The sequence below is a fragment of the Loxodonta africana genome, chromosome 9, assembly GCF_030014295.1.
Source record: "Loxodonta africana isolate mLoxAfr1 chromosome 9, mLoxAfr1.hap2, whole genome shotgun sequence".
NCBI lineage: Eukaryota > Metazoa > Chordata > Mammalia > Proboscidea > Elephantidae > Loxodonta > Loxodonta africana.
Window position 1 is genome coordinate 120,325,352 of NC_087350.1, and position 19,801 is coordinate 120,345,152.

Genomic DNA, 19,801 nt, shown 5'->3' on the forward strand with positions numbered 1-19,801 from the left:
GGTTGGACAGCGCTGGGCCCAGCCTGTCCCTGCAGGGCCCTCACCTCATTCTCATTACTTCACAGGGAGCTCTTGGACTGAAAGGCAACGAAGGCCCCCCCGGCCCCCCGGGGCCTGCGGTGAGTGGTTCTGGCCTGGCACAAAGCCCTCTCTCCCTTCTTCTATCTCGAACTTGCTCTGGAGGCAGGATGGGTGGTCCCGAGGGCGGGAGAGGGTACCTGCCGTCCTGGGCCCTCCGTGTGGCCTGTGAAGGGCGTGGTGGAGGAGGTGGGGTGTGAGGATCCCCTGTAAATCATAGAGCGTGTAGGAGCAGAGCAATGAGTGCTGCGGGGGGCAGGTGGCCCCAAAAGGGAGAACGAGGCCAGGTCCATGGGGGAGAGAAGGGTCTTTGAAGGCAGCAAGTAAAGAGGACATGTCTCTAGACACGTGGGGGTGGCAGATGAGTGCCTGAGATGGCGGGGGGAGAATATAAGAGGGGCCAGATCACACAGAGCCTCAAACGCCGGGGCAGACGGACTGTGCCTGCACACGGCCATTGGGAGCTGTGGTGGGCTCCAGAGTGAGTGAGCGAGGGGTAGGATCAAGTGAGGCTTTGGGGACTCATATTCACAGTTTGAAAGCCTTTGAAACAAACCGTTTTCTTGGCCCAACCCAGGGATCTCCAGGAGAGAGAGGCCCCGCTGGTGCTGCCGGTCCCATTGGAATTCCAGGGCGCCCCGGGCCCCAGGGTCCTCCGGGACCAGCTGGAGAGAAAGGGGCACCTGTAAGTACTGCCCAGGAAGGGGGTGCAGTGGGGGCCCCCAATGGACTGGGGCTACGGGGTTCCTCACATGTACAGCCTTGTCCCTCCCCTGCTGTGTCCCTGTGGGAGTTCTCTGGGGTGTTTATGGGATGGTGGCAGAAGGGCTGGGTGGGTTTATAGTGTGTTCCATGGTGTCCTGACTGTGGCCCAGTTGGAGGGTTCCAGTGTTTCCATGTCTTCCAGGGAGTACTGAGCTGGGGCTGGGTGGGGACATGTGGGCCATGTACTGGCTAGTTCTCAGACGGACAAGGGCCTGGCTCAGATGCCATGCCTGCCCTGCAGACAGAGGGAGGAGACAATGTACCGAGTGAAATAAATCAGACGTGCAGGCCCCTGTGGGTCATAACAGATCATCATGCTACTCAATGTCATGGTCACGGGCCTTTAACACAGCAGTGATCAGAAGGGTGATAAACAGAGTAGGGCTGATCAAGAGCCAGGTTCTTCCAGGAGGCCTGTGTCCCAGGTGTGATGTTTGACCATTTCTATGCATGCCCCTCAATGTGTCGTGGGTGAGGAAGCAAAGAGAGCCTCTGGCCTCGGGTTTATGTAGAGTAACCTGGAGGGCTAAGGCTGGATAGCATGGGAAAGGTGAAAGGGGGTAAGAGGGAGGGGCCTTTGTTTGGGTACAACGGCCTGGCCATCCTGGCACCAAGAAGGTGTCTTTTGTTCAGGTGCAAAATAAAATAACCAGGAAGGACATTCCTTCTCCTCTAGCTACAAGATTCATTTAGTAAGCCTGCATTTTCTGATTCGTGATTCACTGGGACAAAGTGCCTTTCCTGGGGTCTGTACTAAGTACATGGTGGGGTTGGCCCGGTGCCGGGTGGTACCTTCAATGCACAGAGACAGGGAAAGTTACTGTGTGCCTAGAAGAGGGAAGAAGGTTTCTCTGGCAAGGAAAAGGGACAGGGAGAGACAGAGACCCAATTCCCAGCCTCTGATCAGAGAATGCTCTGAGCCCAGGGCCTCAGCTTAGGCAGTCTGGACAGGAATCATAGAGGCAGACTGTCCTCCTGAATGAGGACTGGGTACACTGTACCCTCAGTGGACTTGGTCAGAGTCCCCTCAGGGTGCCATGTGTGTGGACAAGACATGCCACCTGCTATATGGACAGTCTCTCCCTGTGGCTGGAGCCCATGGCCATCTCTTTGAGAAGAGGTGCTCCCCTCTCTGGTTGGCAGCACATGTGAAGACAGAATGCCTACCCACACAGGGCAGGGGGATGTGTGATGGGAAGAAGTGAAACATGGACCTCTGACCCCACAACAGCCTGGCCTGTCTGTGAACCCCGAGCCCCAAATTGTACAGGCTTTGGGAAAGCTCAGGGTAGGGAGAGCATGTTTGCCAAGCCTGCCCAAATACTGGGTTCCATGAAGGAGATTAATGAATGCCCCTTCTTGCCTTGTGCTCAACTACCCTGTGGCATCACGGAAGAAAGGCCTGGCAGTCTACTTCCATAAGGATTATAGCCATTGGAAATGCTATGGCGCAGTTCTACTGTGAAACTTGTGGGGTTGCCACGAGTCAGAACTGACTCGCTGGCAGTGGGTTTCTTCTTGCCTTGGAAACTTCCTGGAACACACACTGCTACCCCTTCTTGCAAGCCTCCTCCCCAAAGTAACTCATGAGACGCCCCTGACTGCTTTGGAGTGGCTTACTCTGGTCCATGTCTGACGTGAGCCACACGAGTTGAACCTTCCACCGTGCTGTGCATTCAAACGGCCGTGGGGTGAGCCTCAGCTCAGTGTCCCCTCTGAATTTAGAATGGGAGAGTGGGCCTGAGTTCTGGGAATGAGCCAGTGACCACACAGACATCACAGATGAGATAGGATGTGGGTGCTGACTGGTTTGAGTTAGGGGGGTGTCATTTCCCTCGTTCCGCTCGTGGCCGTTCATGGGTAGAAAGAAGAGCCTGGTTGCATTCTTTGGGCAAAGGCTCCCCATCAAAACCTCACTGGAAACACCTGTGCTGTTGAGAATAAGTTCAATATGATATCAGGGATAAAAAGACAGTTTTAATGACATCTGATCATTTCCAACGAGGCACCCAGGACATTGATCTCGCTGAATAATGCTGTAGAAAACTGTGCGTTCAGCGTATAGAAATGACACACAAATCCATCGGGAACGGTTTGGTTCACTGTTGTGAGACAGTAAACATTTAAGCAGAAACTTAGCAGGAACTGTGCTCTCCAGCTAAAAGCTGTCATCCCGCAGAATAGCTCCAGAGGGAAGACAAGGTCGAGAGAAGGTCAGGGCATCTCCCAGAGCGCCAGCCTGATGTGTAATGTGGGACAGAAAAGTCCCAGGCAAGGTCTGTCTATAGCCTGCCATTTTTCCTGGCTTAACTAGAGTAGAAATTTATATGAATAGGAGCTAAGTTTGAGGAGTAGACAGTGACTTGTGCAGGAAGGAAAGGAGAAGAGGGGAGGAAGCCGAGCCCACCTCTCTGTCCCCTAGTGAGTGGAGGTTGGCTGCGTTCAGATCCGAGCACTGAATGTCCATTTCCTCCTTCGTCCCCCCTTCCCAGCGTGCACACCCCTTGTCCGTGTGTCTGTTGGAAGACGGGGGTTCACTGGCTCGTGTGAGAAGTTCCGGCTGCTCGCAGGGTGGTGTGATGTCTGACAGAGTTGAGCAAAGCAAGAACTTAGGGCCGTTTGAGATTGCCCAGGGGCAGTTATGATGCAAATGAATCGGTCATGATGAGAGGAAGATAGCGTGTGTGTGCACGTGAGAGTGTGTATGAGCGTATCCACGTGCGTGTATGCATGTGTCAGTGTGTGCGTGTGTGTGTGTGTGTGGGTGCACAGGGAGGCGTATCGGCAGAGAACTGAAAGCGTGAGAAAGGCGGTGGCAGGGGCTGGCTTTCAGGCCCCCGGCCACTAGCCTCAGCATGACTTGAGAGCTGTACACGTGGGCTCGGAAACGATTTGGCTGAGTTTGAGCCCTGGCTCTACTACTTGCTCACGATGCCTCCGTTTCCCCATCTGTAAGAGAGTGGCACTTCACAGGATGACTGTGGATGAGTGTGATGGTGCCTGGCTCAGAGCCGGCCCTCAGTGTCCCTGCTGAAACCCACTGGGATGGAGGCGACATCAATCCCCAAGAACTCCTGACTTTTCCCCAGGGCTCCCCTCTGGGGTGATGATGTGGGGCCAGATGTCCATGCGATGGAGCCACGTCTGACCAGGAGTTTTCTGTCCTCTCTAGGGTGAGAAAGGGCCACAAGGCCCGGCTGGCCGAGATGGTCTTCAGGGCCCTGTGGGGCTCCCTGGCCCAGCAGGCCCTGTGGGTGCCCCTGGAGAAGATGGAGACAAGGTGAGTGGATCACGGCAAGTCCTCCTACTGCAGACGGTGCCCAGGGGCCACAGAGGCTGATGCCGGCGGGGCAAGGTGGTCGTTTTAAAAGGAGCCCAGCCAGGTATAGGGCTTAGCGACAGGACAGCATGCCCACCTGTGGCCCCGGCAGTGTGGATGTTCTAGAAGCAGCCCATAGGTGAGTGGAGCTGAGCGAGACCTCCTTCATGCTTGGGGAACTTTGAGCCGGTCTCCTGTGCGGTTCCGATGTCCCGGACAGCTGCCATCAGGAGCCAAGGCCAAGAAAAATGCCCCGTGCTCCCCGAGTCATTCACATTCTGACTGTGTGGAACCCTAGGTAACGAGGCTCCACTCAATGTCTATTTTTAAATGTCTTCACTCGAATTATCAAGGCTCCCTTCATTAAGACCGTGCTTTACAGTCCTAACGTGATCACCGCAGGCGCTCATATTTTGTGCCTCGTTTAATGCAGGCAGTGAAATTTAGCTCTTTAGTCTAACGTTCTACTTGTGATCAGTCTCTGGTGACATTTCTGACTTTGTCACCTCTGTGTGGATGGAGCCTCGCACCCCAGGGTGGAAAGCCAACACCGGAGAAGGCTTTAATGACTTCTTTGGAAACATAGTAATTGAGTTGCCTATTACTGTGCCCTCACAATGCAGCCCAATCTGAAAACAAAGTAAATATTTTCAGCCTGAGTTTTCCCCACATTTTCAACTCTACTAAAATTCTGCATAAAGTAAGATGAAGGCACTGTTCCTTTTATGCCTTGTATTAAAAAAGGAAATAAAATTAATATATGGCAATAGTTCTTCTTGGGAAAGTTATCGAGCCACCTGGAGAAATCATTCTTAATCGCCAGGAAACATTAATTACGGGGATGGGAATGTCCACGTGGATAGGGGCTGTCTAAGGGAATCTTCCACTGTCTTCCCCAGGGCGAGATCGGAGAGCCGGGACAGAAAGGGAGCAAAGGGGACAAGGGCGAGCAGGTAAGAAGCACCTCAGTGCATGCGGACGGCTGTCGGTGTCAGGGGTGACCCACTGTGGAGCTCACATGGCTGGTGCGACGTGTGGACTTTATGATGACTGGTGGGATGCAGCTGACTGAATTTCCCGTCCCGTTAAAATCTCCTCTATGTGTCTGTAAGCGTATGTGTGTGAATGTATTGCAGGTGTATGTATATGTACACGTGTATGTTATAAATCTGTTGCTGTCCAGTTGATTCTGACCCATAGTGACCCTACAGGACAGAGTAGAACTGCCCCGTAGAGTTTCTAAGGGGCGGCTGGTGGATTTGAACTGCTGACCTTTTGGTTAGCAGCTGTGTCACTTAACTGCACCACCAGGGCTCCTGTATATGTATGTGCACGTATGTATGAGTATACACAAGTATACGTGTATGGATGTATGAGTATGTGTGTACATATGTGTTTATATGTATATATGTGTGGGTGTCTATAAGTATATGCGTGTCTATGCATGTGCATACATGTGTATGTATGTGTACGTGTATGTAAGTATATATGTGTGTATATATTGCATGTTTATATTAGTATATGCATATAAATGTATATCTGTATATGTATGCACGTAGATGTGTTTGCATGTATGTGCATGTATGTGTGCATGTATGTTATATGTATACACACATGTGTGTATATGTATATGTGTGTGTGTATACACACATATGTATGTATGGGAACAGAAAACTGTGTAGGTTTTGTGAAGTGAAACAAACGGAGCACTTTTGTCCCTGAGGATTCTGGTTCTAGACATGCTCACTGCCCACAATCCCGAGGAAAGCAGGCTATTCCCGCGGAGGCAGCACGCTGACCAAACACCTGTTCATTTCCCCTTCCTTTCCTTTTCCCTCCGTCTGCTCTGAAATGCCTGCGTGCCTTTGCGAAAGCCCTGTGCTTGGCCACCAGCTTCCTGGCAGTGGCTGTGAGACAGCCTCTTAGCCCCCGGTATCTATGTTCCCAGCAGGAAGTGCCTCTGTTCCTGCGGGCCCCGTCACAGTGGGGCTGCCCTCCACCACAGGTCAGGCCTCTGAGCGCAGTGGTGCCCCGTTCACCCTTGGGCTCCCCTCTCCACCCTCAGACCTCCAAGTGCCGCGTGGGAATGGGGCCAGGACCTCTGGCGGCCCCTGAGCTCCTTGGCCTCAGCTGTGTCTCTGGAAGCAACCTCGTGTCTCTGTTGTCCCCTACAGGGTCCTCCAGGGCCTACAGGTCCTCAAGGCCCCATTGGACAGCCAGGCCCCTCTGTAAGTATCTGTTGTTAATGACCCTCAGAAAGACCCACCCTGAAAACCGAGGTGTCACCAGCGTCTCATTCTCATCCTCGATTGGATGATTTCCCTGCAGGGCGCGGACGGCGAGCCAGGGCCTCGGGGCCAGCAGGGCCTTTTCGGGCAGAAAGGTGACGAAGGCCCACGAGGCTTCCCGGGTCCCCCCGGGCCTGTGGGGCTGCAGGTAAGGGTGCAGTTTTCACGGCGGCCAGGGAGGACTGTGGGTGCTCCTGAACCTGTCTGTGTCCCCTCCCCTCCTGCCTGTCCTTCAAGGCTGGGCTGCAGAGGGCCCCCCGCGGCCTCCCCATGGCATTGGAAGCGTGGCAGGCGCTGTGGTCCCAGACAGGCCGGTGGCACCTCTCCTAACCACAGAGGTTCATTCCTACTCTCATGTAAAACCTGGAAAATACTGATAAACTGTAAGAAAGAAAACAAGGGTGACTTCTAGAGATCCTCCCCATTTCCTTTCCAGACCCTCGGAGTGTGCGTGTAAACACACATGCCATTTTATCTGGTTTTTACAAAATGCGAAGCATGCTGTATGCCTGGAAAGCTCTGTGCCCAGCGTCCCCCGTTCCACGTCACGTCATGTGTTCTGTTGAATGTCATGGAGTGATCTTTGAGCACACGACTTTTTATGTTTGAAAACATATGATTTCTTCCCATTGGCCTGGTATTTCAGCATGTGGCTGTGGGATAATGGGTTCAAACATCTCCCTCCTGTTGGTTCGTTAGGTTTTATTGTTTTACAGAATACTCAGTTAAGCACCTTGTCCATAAATCTTGGAATATTTGGCTAATTATCTCCTGGGGCTGAGTTCTGAGAACTGGAATGACGGGAAGTCCTCACACTTTGCTGTACGTGTGCGAACACGTTCCAGAGGCTCTGGGTCTCCCGGTTGTGTTGGCAGAAGAACAAAAATGTCTGTGTGTTTGATAGACCGGCGGTGACCGCGTAGTCCCTGACCACTTCCTCTTCCCGCCCAGGGTTTGCCAGGACCTCCGGGGGAGAAGGGTGAGACAGGAGATGTGGGCCAGATGGTAAGTGTGATGGGGACACAGGACCGGGCCATGGCAGCTGGTTTATGTTTTGAGAAAAGGTTTGCATTTCCTCTGTGCTCAACGTCACTCCCTTCTCTAGGGCCCTCCAGGTCCCCCTGGCCCCCGAGGACCCTCTGGAGCTCCAGGTGCTGACGGGCCACAAGGCCCTCCAGGTGGAATCGGAAACCCGGGTGCAGTCGGGGAGAAGGTGACGCCTCTTAACTGGTTATAGTTGTCAGCTCCCAGCTGTGGGAGAGGACTGGGGCGTGTATGTGCATGTGTGTGCATGTGTGTGTGTACCTGGGTGTGTGCTTCTGTGCATGTACACAGATGTATGTTGCTGGGTTGTTCCTGTCGAATGCCTTTCAAAACTAAGAAATGGAGCAGGGCTGCTCTGACATGTTGATTGGCGACAACTTCTGGCAAAATTTCCAAACGATGCCACTGCCAGGAAAGCCCCTGCCACCCGTCTCCAAGATTGAGCTCTGAGAGAAATAATTATGTGTTCCTTGAAGTGCTGTAGTTGCTACTTTTAGTTTCTATTTCAGTCAAATTCTTAGCTTTGTATAGTCCAGGGTCCAATTCATGCAATCTGATGAATTTTAGGGCTTGGACTCTCAAAATGACTGAATAAGCAGGATGTGCGTGTGTGTGTGCATGCGTGTGTGTGCGTGTGTGAGTCGTGTGTGCATGTGTGCGTGTGTGTGTGTGTAATGGGTGTACCCTGTCAGGATCAGACTCCACTCCTGTGCTCACGAGTTCTCACTAGTCTAAGTGAATGCATCTTGGTTCCTTTGGATAAAAGGAAATAAAAATGCAAGCTCTCGTTCCGTGGCATTCCCTGTGTGCTGCTTCCAGAGATTTCTTTCTGACTTCTGACCATTAAATTGAAAGAAATCCACCGTCACTGCTCATTTTTATGATAAGGAAATTAAAGAGAAGCGGCCTTGCTGAGGCTACAAGTTAACGGTGTTTGTCCTCTGCTGCGAGGGGCGCCCTCTGTCTGTGCCCGCAGAGGCCTCCCTGCCTCCACTCACTCAGCTTCCCTTCCGCTGCCCTGTTCCTGCGTCTCCCGGCCTGCTGTGCTGCCTTCTCTCTCTGCCTTTGTACAAGCCGTCCTTGCCTGTAGATCTGTCCCCGCCACCTTCAAATCCCGACTTCCCCGAGAGAACCTCTTCCTCACCCACCCTTGCTATCCAGTGGCCCTCCCTGCGACCTCAGGTGTCCACATGAACTACTGTCACCTCTTCATGCCCTGACCCTGACTGAGGGTCCCTCCCCATCCTGGGGGCTGTTTGAGGACAGCACCCACTGTGTCACTGACCCCGGGTCCCTGGGGACGTGAAAGATGCTTAAAGCTAGAGCAGCGCCTGTCGCTACATCCATAACCGTGTGCTGCTTTCTCCTTAGGGTGAGCCTGGTGAAGCTGGGGAACCTGGCCTTCCGGGAGAAGGGGGCCCCCCGGTGAGTGGGCTTTGGGGGAGGGTGGACAGGGTGCTGGGTCGGAAGCCCTGAATCTGCCTAAGCTTTCTCATCCATGTAATGGGGTCATAACCCCTCCTGTGCTGACCTGGCAGGATTACCATTAAAAAAGGGGAAGAGAAGGTGTGATGGAGAGAGACGGTATGTGTGCTTGTGTGCACGCAAATCTTAGCGGCTAGCACCAGGACCAGTTAGCTACTCTGCCGTCTGGTGTTCAGGTCCCTTTCAGGGGTTGTCATAAATGTGAGGTGGGACTGTGGTCACCCTCATCACCCTAAAGGCTAGAGTTTGGCTGGGGCCAGCAGAGCAAAAAGGCCCCTGGGGCCACGTAAAGACATCATCTTTAACAGCAGCAGTGCTCTTTCTCACTGTCCTGGTATACTGGGGACCAGCACTGTGTCCGTCTCCCTCCTGATACACTGGGGACCAGCGCTGTGTCCGTCTCCCTCCTGATACACTGGGGACCGGTGCTGTGTCCCATCTTTGTCAGGTTGTGGGGGTCGAGGGGGAGAGCTATGGCTGGGAAGAGACGGTTCTCCCGTCTAGAACCAGCGAGTTGGTCAGAGGGATGCTCGCTATGAGGCTGTCCTACGGAGGCTTTCAGGCCCAGGCGGCCACCAGCCTCTTGGTCTCTAGCCACCCCCTCTTCCCGAGAACCACGGGACTCAGGGATGGGTCTGGGCCCTGCAGCCCCTCATGGTCCATGCTGCCTGCATTCATCCAGAGGTCAGCCCATCTGTACACAAGCCAAGTACAGCAAGTACACAAGCTCCCAGGCCCAGCCTTATGGGGCAGACAGGGGCTGACCCCGCAGGTCACAGCTAAGGGCCAAGGGGAAGCGGAACAGCTGTCAGCCACAGTCAGCGCTCACCAGGTGTCAGTTAAATGGGCGATGTGGCATGAACTGGGGTGAGGCACCCCCTTTGGCCGCCGTGAGGTCTACTCTGCACAATATGGACACCTGCCTTTCTCTCCAGGGGCCCAAAGGAGAAAGAGGGGAGAAGGGCGAGTCGGGCCCTTCTGGTGCTGCTGGACCCCCCGGACCCAAAGGACCCCCTGGAGATGACGGCCCCAAAGGCAGCCCGGTGAGTAACTCTGTGAGCTGTGTATGCCCATGACCCTAGGGCCTAAGCCCTACATCCCAGGTTAGGCTGAGAAGTCGAGGTTCACTCCTGCTCAGGGAAAAGGTCCATGACCATTACATGTCTTAGGGTGATTGTTCCAAAGTCTAGAAATTTCCAAAGCAGCTACTGAACCCAGTAGTCAGACAAGAAGAGGAGACTTGGGTTAGAGAAGAAGGCCTTCAGGTGCCCGTCTTTGGCGAACTCCTCGTCTTTGTGGACGAGGCTGAAATGCCCCGTGTGATGACGCCCAGGCTTCCACAGATGCTCTCTCCCCTGGCCTGCCCCTGAGTTTGCATTAGGGGGGGCTCTGTGCTCAGAAAGTCCAGGTTCTGGCCTTGGCCTAGAACTCCCAGGGCATGGGGCAATGTGAGCAGGCACCTGGACTTTCTTTGCCTGTCTCTGGAAGGGGGAGTTCTGATCCTGGCCTCGCCCACCTGTTAGGCTTCCTGTGTGGGTGGATGAGGTTGTTTCCAGTAAGGGGCCTCCTGTGTTGTAGAGTGCACTGTAGGCGACTGTTAGAACATTCTAGGAGCTAGATGGGACAGGATGGCTGCCTTGGTGCAGCAAGGGGCCGGGCAGTGTGTGGCCTCCACCAGGTTGCTCATGTCCTTGCATGCCTCTCTTTCCTTTTCAGGGCCCTGTGGGCTTCCCCGGAGATCCTGGTCCCCCTGGAGAGCCGGGCCCTGCGGTAGGTATCACAAAGTCAAGGCCACTCGGTCCCGCCACAGCCTTGGGGCTGCCCTTTGCCGGCCCTATGTCTTTTCCCTTCTAGTTGTTTCTCTTTGATGAATCAGAAGGGCTTGTCTAGGACACAGCACTCTCCCCAAAGGCATCCACACTCAGAACTAGACAGGGGGCACGTGCTTCCGTTCTGAGCACACTGGGTGCGGCTCCGGGTGGGCTGGGGTTTCGGGAAGGGACCGGGGATGTGTTGGGTGTCGGTGAGTGGACTCAGGGTGCAGGCGGCAGGAAGTAACCTGGTCTTGTCCCCACAGGGTCAAGATGGTCCACCTGGGGACAAAGGAGACGATGGCGAACCCGGGCAAACGGTGCGTCTGCCACAATCAGAGCCGCCTGGGTGCTCTGGCCTGGGCTCTCGGTGGAGGGTGTCAGCGTGGGTTCTGGGACTTCACAGCCTGCTCTGTTCATTTTTAAGAAAAGCGCGTGCCCAGTTACCTGCTGATGTTACTTCTTATCCAAGCTGGGTCACGAACTCCCTCTGAGGGTCTGCTGGAGGCAGGTGCATCCATACCAGCCATTGTGCACACAGCTCAGGGATTTCTTGGCCCGCACTCAAGGCTGACCCAGAGCTTCTGGATTCACCTGTATTTCTACCCAGCAAGGCCTCTGTCTCTCCTGCTGCAGCCTCTCCCAGCTTTCGCCCTGTGAGCTGGGACCACATTAGGCACTGCATTGCATACTTGACATTGAGGGCTTGAAACAGATGGAGCCCTGGTGGCTCGGTGATTAAGAGCTTGGTTGGTAACTAAAAGGTCAGCAGTTCAAATCCACAGGTTCCTCCTTGGAAACCCTCTGGGGCAGTTCTGCTCTGTCCTGTAGGGTCACTATGAGTCAGAATTGACTCGACAGCAATGGGTTAGGTTTTTTTTTTGCGGGGGGGCGGTCAAGCTAAGATAGTTCCCCTGCAATGGCGTAGAGCCCTGGACAGGATCATGTGATAGTGACCCCAGTTCTTACAGCTCCCTCCCCCCCATACCCCACACTAAGCGTGGCAAACTGCTGTCAGAAATTAGGGACCCAGAGGCCAGAGGTCCATGTCACTGATCTTAGATGGGCAGCAATGCCAAGGAAGGGTTAAGGGCTCGAGCCCCATGGTGGTCCCCTGGGCCTGTGTGCTGTTTCCACCACTTCTGCCTGGGGGTGGGGGGCCGTATTTATCTCCTCAAAGTGAGCCCTGTAGGGGGGAGCTGTCCTCTGAGTGCAGCGAGGCTGTGGGCAGGAGTTGGGACTCCATCACAGCCACTGAAGGAAAGGGAATTCCTGGGGAGACCTTCACATTCTACCTCGGAAAGGAGAGAGAGGCCACGCCACGGAAAGCCTAGGTGGAATTACAGTGTGGCATTAGCCTCAGACGAGCCCAGACGGCCCTGTCTGAGTCTCACAGCCCTGGATTCCTGAATATCCATGTGTTCTTTCTCCAATGCCAGGGATCCCCAGGACCGACTGGTGAGCCGGGTCCATCTGGGCCTCCAGGAAAAAGGGTAAATATTTTTGCAAGCACGTCTTTGCCTGGCGATTTCCTGCATGAAACGCGTGCCCCCTTACCCACCCCAAGCGTGGACCCTGAGCACTCTCAGCAACGCCGACGGGGACCCTGCTGAGTTTGAGCGCACTTTCGACTCAGCTTCCCGTCACGCCATCAGATTGCAGGCATGAGCGCAATGCGCCAGCTTCTTCATGATCAGCCAACTGCTAACACCATCCGTAACATCCATCCTGGAAGGAAAACACCCACAAAGCGGAAAATCCTTCACTATGTCAGACCTTTCTGAGAAGTCAGGACGCAAAGGCATGGGTTTGCATGCTGACTAATTCAGTCGTTTGCTGGGGCCGCAATAAGCTAGGCTGTCTGATGTGGAACCAGGCAAAGGGCCCCAGGTTCAGGGCAGAGGAGCACCGCCCAGGCTGGCAGAGGTCTGGAGGGACCTTGCTGCAGCAGCCAGGAGCCGTGTGCCGCCCCTCCCATCCTTTCCGGCCTCCTTCACGCCCAGGCCTGTCTCCCCAGACCCTGAGCTCATCACGCCGTGTCTGCCAGTCAAGCTTGTCACGTGTGGCTTTCTTGTTTCTTCCAGGGTCCCCCCGGCCCTGCAGGCCCTGAAGGAAGACAAGGAGAGAAAGGAGCCAAGGTAACATGCTTCTAGCCAGGCCTTCTGGAGTGCTACTGGCATAGTGCGGGTGGGTAGGCAGTAGGGGGTTTGGACCTAGTAAAGCCACAGGGCAGAGAGGAGCTGCTGGCCGGCCTCAGACAGGGGCCTGGCTCCCGTTGGAAACCTGGGAGAGAGGACGAATCTTCTGCAAAGGAAGCTAGCTCTGTGGGGGCACTGGACCCTGTGGCAGTGATTCCCGACGCCACAAGTCTGTCCGCCCTGCAGCCTGAGGGAGGTGGATGGTGGGCACTGGGGTCACAAAGACTGGGTTAAAGTCCTGCTCCGCCACAAACTGGTGACTTCCCTCTGGACCACTGACCTGGCCAGGCCTCTGCATCTTCACCCCTGAGGTGGAGATGAGGACAAGGCCACCCTCCTGGGGCTGAAGAGGCAAGGGAGCATGGGACCTGGCATCCAGAGCACCCAGAACATTCTCTCAATGGAGGTTTGGGGGGCCCGGCCTGGATGGCACCTCCACCTCCCTCCCGGAGATGCTGTGTAATTAAGTGACAGTACAAATCACATGGCCTGTTTAGGAATGGTGGCCATGACTCCTGGGGTGGCTGACTCCATCAGGGTAGCTGTGACCACCATGTCCCCCGTGAAGGATGTAACCACCATGTCCACTATGACTGCCATGTCCACTGTGGCAGTCATGTTCACCGGGGTAGCTGTGACCACTGGGGTGGTGGTAGCCATCGTGTTCACTGTGACTACCCTGTCTGCCACAGTGCTGTGTCTGGTACAGTGTCTGGGGTCACCATATGACTGAACATCCACTGTGACACCCCTGTTCACTGCGACTGCCACGTCCACAGTGGTGGCCATGACCACTATGTCCACTGTGCTGGCTATGACCACTATGTCCACTCTGGTGGCTGTGACCACCATGGTGATGATTGGTGTGACCCCCATGGTGGTGGTTGGTGTGGTCAGTGGGAGACTGGGGTGCCCAGCTGGCTGAGGAACTGAGTGGGACAGGGAATTGGCTATGAGAGCTTCCTGAAAGAGTGTGGAGAATTTGGGGTAGCCCCTGGATACCTGGGGGGATCTGGGGTTCCCTCAAATGCACCCTGGAGTTTGGGAGCACTGGGTTGTTGTGACCAGGTGTTCCAAGCCCCTTGACGCCACTTCTCTGTTCTCCTCACGCCCTGTAGGGAGAAGCCGGTTTGGAAGGCCCTCCTGGGAAGACTGGCCCCATTGGCCCCCAGGGGGCGCCAGGCAAGCCCGGGCCTGATGGCCTGCGGGGGATCCCAGGACCTGTGGTGAGTGGGCTGTGGCCTGGGAGGGAGCCTGCGGTCATGGGGTGGCAGCAGAGGGGCTGCCAGGGGAGGGACTTGGGCATGGGAAGGGGCCGTACACAGCTCATGGGGGCTCACGTGGAGGGTCGGCTGTGTTTCAGGGTGAACAAGGTCTCCCAGGATCCCCAGGCCCAGACGGTCCCCCCGGCCCCATGGTGAGTGGTGTCTCCATGAAGCTCCTCGTGGCAGTGGTGGGAAAGCGTGGTTTGTCCCTGAGACCTGGGGACAAGGAGTATGACCCCTCTGCCTTCTCCCGCAGGGCCCCCCTGGACTCCCCGGCCTCAAAGGAGACTCAGGTCCCAAAGGTGAAAAGGTAAGATGGGTTTGCAGGTGCCCGTGTGGTCCTGACTGGGCCCTTCGGCTGCCGTGGTTTCCAGCCCAACCAGATAGTGATGTCTCACCACGTTTGCCCCAGGCCTCTGTAGGCTCGCAACAGGCCCCACAAGATGGCAACACAAGGAAAAACTTATGTATATATACAGGTTTCTCCTGTAATCTGAAAGTAGAGCGTTCCTATGAAACCTTTCGTAAGCTAAAATGGCGTGAAGTGAATAAACAATTACCATTAACTTATATGGGAAATATTTTTGAGAGTTTCCAGGCCCAAAAAATAACCTACAGGGTCACACGGATAACACATGGAAGCTAAATTAACACAAGCGTAGAGCTATGAGTCAGAGTCGACTCGACGGCACTGGGTGTTGGTTTATAATAAAAGTGGGAATGACAGGGTGAATGCCCAGCCTGTATGAAGTAGAAATCATGTCTGTACAGGATTTTTTTTACAGGACTTACGGGAAGCGGGAAGATGCGAGCATAGGGAAGGCTGGGAGGTAGCCCCATGGCCTGGCTGGCAATGGCACGTGGGGCTGGGTTGAAGGGTGGGGTTCAAATCCCACAGAAGAGCAGGATTTATATTAGCTGTGTGTGGAGGGATGAGTCCTGCAGTTAGAAAAATGCACGGGGGACGCACAGGGGACCATAAGTTGAGGATGGGGTCTCTTGATGCGTGGAGCTTTACATCACCGGACATTTGATTGGATGTGGCTGGGTTCTTCAATAAGGGAGGAGGAGTTTGAAAGGAGGAGCTTGGTCAAGCTGCTAAGTAAACAGGGTGGCTACTCTGGGTGTGGAAACCCTGGTGGCATTGTGGTTAAGTGCTACAGCTGCTAACCAAAATGTCGGCAGTTCGAATCCACCAGGCACTCCTTGGAAACCCGATGGGGCAGTTCTACCCTGTCCTATAGGGCCGACTCAACAGCGACAGGTTTTGTGGTTTTTTTTTTTTTTTTGGTTTTTGGCTCTGGGCGTGTGCTGCTTCGTTAACGGCTTGCTGCGAAACTAACACTGAACGCTATTTCTGCTTTTCGCCTTTTTTTTCCCTGAAAGCGAAACCCCTCTTTGAATTTCTTTTGGTTAGCAAAAGCAGGTACTAATGTAGATCTTTCATAAAAGTGAAGGGGCGTAAAGCGAACTTTTGAAAGTGGAGGATACCTGCGTACTGGTTCTGAGGCTCGGTCCCTGCCTTCGGGGTGCTCTCTGAGCGGTTTGGGAGACGCACGAGGCCCACATGAAGTGGGCAAAGAACATGCCACATCCCACTGGGCGTGGAGGTCCAGCTAAGGGTGTCCCGGATCCAAGGCGCAGATGCTCACTCGGACACAGCGTCCTCAGCTGCTTCCTGGAGGACATGTGTGGGGCGCTTTGCAGTGGGGGAAACCTTTTTTTATTTTTATTTTCTTCTTCTTTTTTTTTAGTTGGTGGTGATTTTTCCCATTTACATTGCTTTACTTACAAACATAAAACATACTCACAAGCCAAACAACCAGCTGTGTATAAAGAAGGCAACGAAGAGTCTTTCTTTTCCACTCCAATGCCATCACTGCTACGTACCCCCAGCCCCCCAAGTAATGAAATTTGGAAGAATCCTTCCAGAGCTTTCTATGGGCTCATATAAAATGAACAAGCGTATACAGGCATATGTAGAGGATTTTTGTTCTCTAAAAAAACATAAAAAATGATGATTGTAATACCCTGCATCTTACTTTCCATGACAGTACATAAATGTTGCTTTTGATCATTTAACAAAGGATGTGTACATTCGACATGGAAAAATGGGAAAATTCATATGAGTAAAAACACAAACATAAAAATTATCACTCAGGAAAAAACCCCTTCTACAAGTTTGCTCGATATCTGTTTTTTCAGGTATAACTTTTACCAGATAAGGGGTCACGTCATGCCTACTGTCTTGTTGACTTACTGTCTTGCGAGGTTGTTTCCCTTCCATGAGATGCTGAGCAAGGACTTGTGGTGTCCCAGGCAGTGGGCATGCCACTGTTTCTAACTGGCACCTGCGGTTGAACGTAAGGTTCCTGGGTGGTGCAAACAGTTTGCACTTGACTATTAACCTAAAGGTTGGCAGTTCGAACCCACCCAGCAGCACCGTGGAAGAATGCTCTGGTGATCTGCTTCCAAAAGATTCCAAAAAAACCCAAAAACCCATTGCTGTCAAGTTAATTCCAACTCATAGCAACCCTACAGGACAGAGTAGTACCACCCCATAGGGTTTCCAAGGCTGTGCAACCCTCCAGGATAGAGTAGTACCACCCTATAGGGTTTCCAAGGCTGTGCAACCCTCCAGGACAGAGTAGTACCACCCCATAGGGTTTCCAAGGCTGTGCAACCCTCCAGGACAGAGTAGTACCACCCCATAGGGTTTCCAAGGCTGTAACCTTTATGGAAGCAGAGCGTCACATCCAAGAAAACTCTATGGAGCAGTTCTACTCGGTAACGTGTGGGGTTGCCAGGATTCAGGATCAACTTGATGGCAACGGGTTTGGTTTTATTGGTGATTGGACATGAGGCAGTGCCCCCAATGCTCCTTCTTGCCTTTGTCTTCTGACAGGGTCATCCAGGCTTGATTGGACTCATCGGGCCTCCAGGAGAACAGGGGGAGAAAGGTGACCGTGGCCTCCCTGGCCCGCAGGGCTCTTCCGGCCCCAAGGGAGAACAGGTACGTGAGGCAGATGCCCAGTGAAGCTCCTTGCTGGCTAGGAGCTCTGTTCTAAGATGAGGTCCTGTGAGTCTATGAAATTCTTAGAATGATCAAAAACCCAAGTGCCACACAATGAAGGTGAAGGAGGAGAGCAATTTCTCCCAACATGAAGTTCAGTGCCCACTCAGCCTACCTCTGCCAGTGCTCTTAGCTGACACCCTGCTGGGCAGGCAGTGCTGGACGTGGGATCAAGGTGGGAGTCAGTGCTGGACGTGGGGTCAAGGTGGAAGTCAGTGCTGGACATGGGGTCAAGGTGGGAGTCAGTGTTGAACGCGGGGTCAAGGCGGGAGTCAGTGCTGGACGTGGGGTCAAGGTGAGGGCTGCTATAGGGGCCTTCCACACACAGTGCTGGGTAATGGATGCATGTGATCGTCACTCTGAACCCCTGGTTTGGCCTGGGCAACGTGGGAAGGGGCCAGTGGGGCGGGACGTTCTTGCAGCGGCCAGAATGTGGAACCATGTTTAGGCTGCCAAGGACAGACAGAGAGGACAGGGCTCCCAGCACTTCCTGCCCTTGGGGCCTGCTCTCAGGGAGAGACCAGCACTATGAACAGAGACAGCAGAGAGAGAAAGAACAGTCCAGGACCAGGTGGTGGAGGGGACGGGGGATGGGCATAAGTCAGTTCGGTATTTCAAATTACAACAGTGAAAGCCATGTCCTACCTCCAAGTAGATGCCAGAGAGTTCCTCCAGGCGGGTCGGGGCAGTGGTGCCTGGGCGGTCAGCCTCACCTGCAAGGACAGGTGACATCCATCAGGGCAGCGGCCCCGTTGTTGGAGGGCGTCCATTAGGAGAAGGAAGAGGAAAGTGGCCAGGTCGACAAGAATGCTTTCCAGGATCCCTTCTTCCGAGTGACGATAACCCTGTGTTTTCTTCTCTTTTCTAGGGTATCACTGGTCCGTCTGGCCCGATTGGCCCCCCAGGACCCCCTGGTTTGCCGGTGTGTACCTGGAAGGGGGCGTGGTTCCCTCTGTTGTTGCTGAGGGAGGTTGGGTCCCAGTCTGGGTGTGTGGCCAGAGTGACGGGGAAGTCAGGGGAGACAGCCAAGGTTGGGGTCCACAGCCTAGGTCAGGGTTGGGGCCTCCAGGATTGTTTGCTCATAACCCAAAGTTGGGGTTCAGAGTGAGGACAGCAAGGAACTGGGGCTGCTGGGCCCTGGTTTGGGGTGGGGACGGAACAGGGGGAGCTTTTGTCTCTGGGCCTTCTAGGAAGATCCTAAACTTAAGGACGGTTGTCTGTAGGCATCTCGGGAAGGTCAGGGAGAAAGAATCGTGCTGCCTCGGCACTCCCAGTCAGCACGGAGGCAGCCTGGCCCAGGCGGGAGGAGTGGGGAGGCCCCGTGTACAGGCACCCCAGCCTGGGCCCCCCAACATTGATGTGAAACCCAGGGCCCCCATACACGGGCTGTGAAGCCCAGAACTCCAGAGACTTCCGTGGCCTCAAGCCTCCACTTGCCCAGCCCAGCCATTTCCAGAGCTGACCCGAGAGAGGGCATGTCTGTTTGGGCCCTGAGGCCAGGATGCCTGCTTTCCCCTCTAGCTCAGCGCCTCCAGCTGGGGAGGGGGTGGGTTGACCTGGGCAGATAACGGTGAGCCTGCGGGGTGAGCCCCAGTGCCCCCGGCCGTCCCTGCCTCCCCAGCCCCATAGTGCGTGGAGTCTTGCAGGGAGGGGCTGGCACGCAGAGGCGATAAGGCCTGGGCAGGACTGTGGTCAAGCGTATGCCCTAGGCGAGAGCACCGTCAGCTCCTAATTCTGTGACTTCCGCCCCCGCAGGGCCCTCCTGGTCCAAAAGGCGCCAAGGGCTCCTCGGTAAGTGGCTGCGTCCTGGACCCCACGCCACCGGCGTGTGGGTGTGGAGGGGAATGGTATGTCCTATGGGTGGAGACCATCTGTGCACCCTGCAGTCTGTTGCTCAGGCTCTGCCCTCCTCTATATTGTCCCGAGCACAAGTCCACCTGGTCAGCTGGTAGACCCAGGTGTGCGCGCCACCCACCCTGCCTTAGGAGAAGGGACCCCCCCCCGAAGTCCTCTTCCAGGGGACTGCATGGAGGCCCACGTGTCCTCCCCCGCACTGCAGACCTGTCCCTTTTCCCCTTACACTGTGTCACCTCTCCACAAAGGTCCCCAAGGCTGTTCTAGAGCTCAAGGATGATTTGTTCTCTCTTTTTTCCCCCAGGGTCCCACTGGCCCGAAGGGTGAGGCAGGCCAGCCAGGCCCCCCCGGCCTGCCGGTAAGTGGCCGGTGCAGCCTGGGGCAGGGCTCGGGGTTCCTGGTAATGAAAGGAGGTTGAGTGAAGCACTGTGCACGTGGTGCCCCGTAAGAGGCCTGTGTGGCCTGGCCCTCCCTGGGATGAAGCACGGCAGGTCACACAAGGCCCTGCCATGGAGCTCACGGCTCACTCTCCCTGGGAAGCCCAAAGAGGAGGACAATGTGTGTGTGTGTATGTGTGTGTGTGTGAATGTGTGTGAGTATACCTGTGTGAGTGTGTGTGTG

At 54.7% G+C, this 19,801-nt stretch overlaps 1 protein-coding gene across 2 annotated transcripts in view; it reads left to right on the forward strand.

Moving 5' to 3' along the window:
- COL5A1 (collagen type V alpha 1 chain) overlaps positions 1 to 19,801 on the forward strand; it is a 185,775-nt gene that overhangs the window by 147,759 nt on the left and 18,215 nt on the right. For both annotated transcript variants that reach the window (XM_064290634.1, XM_064290635.1), the window contains exons 41-61: positions 66 to 119; positions 656 to 763; positions 4,016 to 4,123; positions 5,062 to 5,115; positions 6,337 to 6,390; positions 6,491 to 6,598; positions 7,402 to 7,455; positions 7,556 to 7,663; positions 8,866 to 8,919; positions 9,915 to 10,022; positions 10,696 to 10,749; positions 11,057 to 11,110; positions 12,230 to 12,283; positions 12,875 to 12,928; positions 14,107 to 14,214; positions 14,352 to 14,405; positions 14,510 to 14,563; positions 17,159 to 17,266; positions 18,195 to 18,248; positions 19,082 to 19,117; positions 19,485 to 19,538. In XM_064290634.1, the coding sequence (XP_064146704.1) occupies positions 66 to 119; positions 656 to 763; positions 4,016 to 4,123; positions 5,062 to 5,115; positions 6,337 to 6,390; positions 6,491 to 6,598; positions 7,402 to 7,455; positions 7,556 to 7,663; positions 8,866 to 8,919; positions 9,915 to 10,022; positions 10,696 to 10,749; positions 11,057 to 11,110; positions 12,230 to 12,283; positions 12,875 to 12,928; positions 14,107 to 14,214; positions 14,352 to 14,405; positions 14,510 to 14,563; positions 17,159 to 17,266; positions 18,195 to 18,248; positions 19,082 to 19,117; positions 19,485 to 19,538 (1,494 nt within the window). The remainder of the gene's footprint in view (positions 1 to 65; positions 120 to 655; positions 764 to 4,015; positions 4,124 to 5,061; positions 5,116 to 6,336; positions 6,391 to 6,490; positions 6,599 to 7,401; positions 7,456 to 7,555; positions 7,664 to 8,865; positions 8,920 to 9,914; positions 10,023 to 10,695; positions 10,750 to 11,056; positions 11,111 to 12,229; positions 12,284 to 12,874; positions 12,929 to 14,106; positions 14,215 to 14,351; positions 14,406 to 14,509; positions 14,564 to 17,158; positions 17,267 to 18,194; positions 18,249 to 19,081; positions 19,118 to 19,484; positions 19,539 to 19,801) is intronic.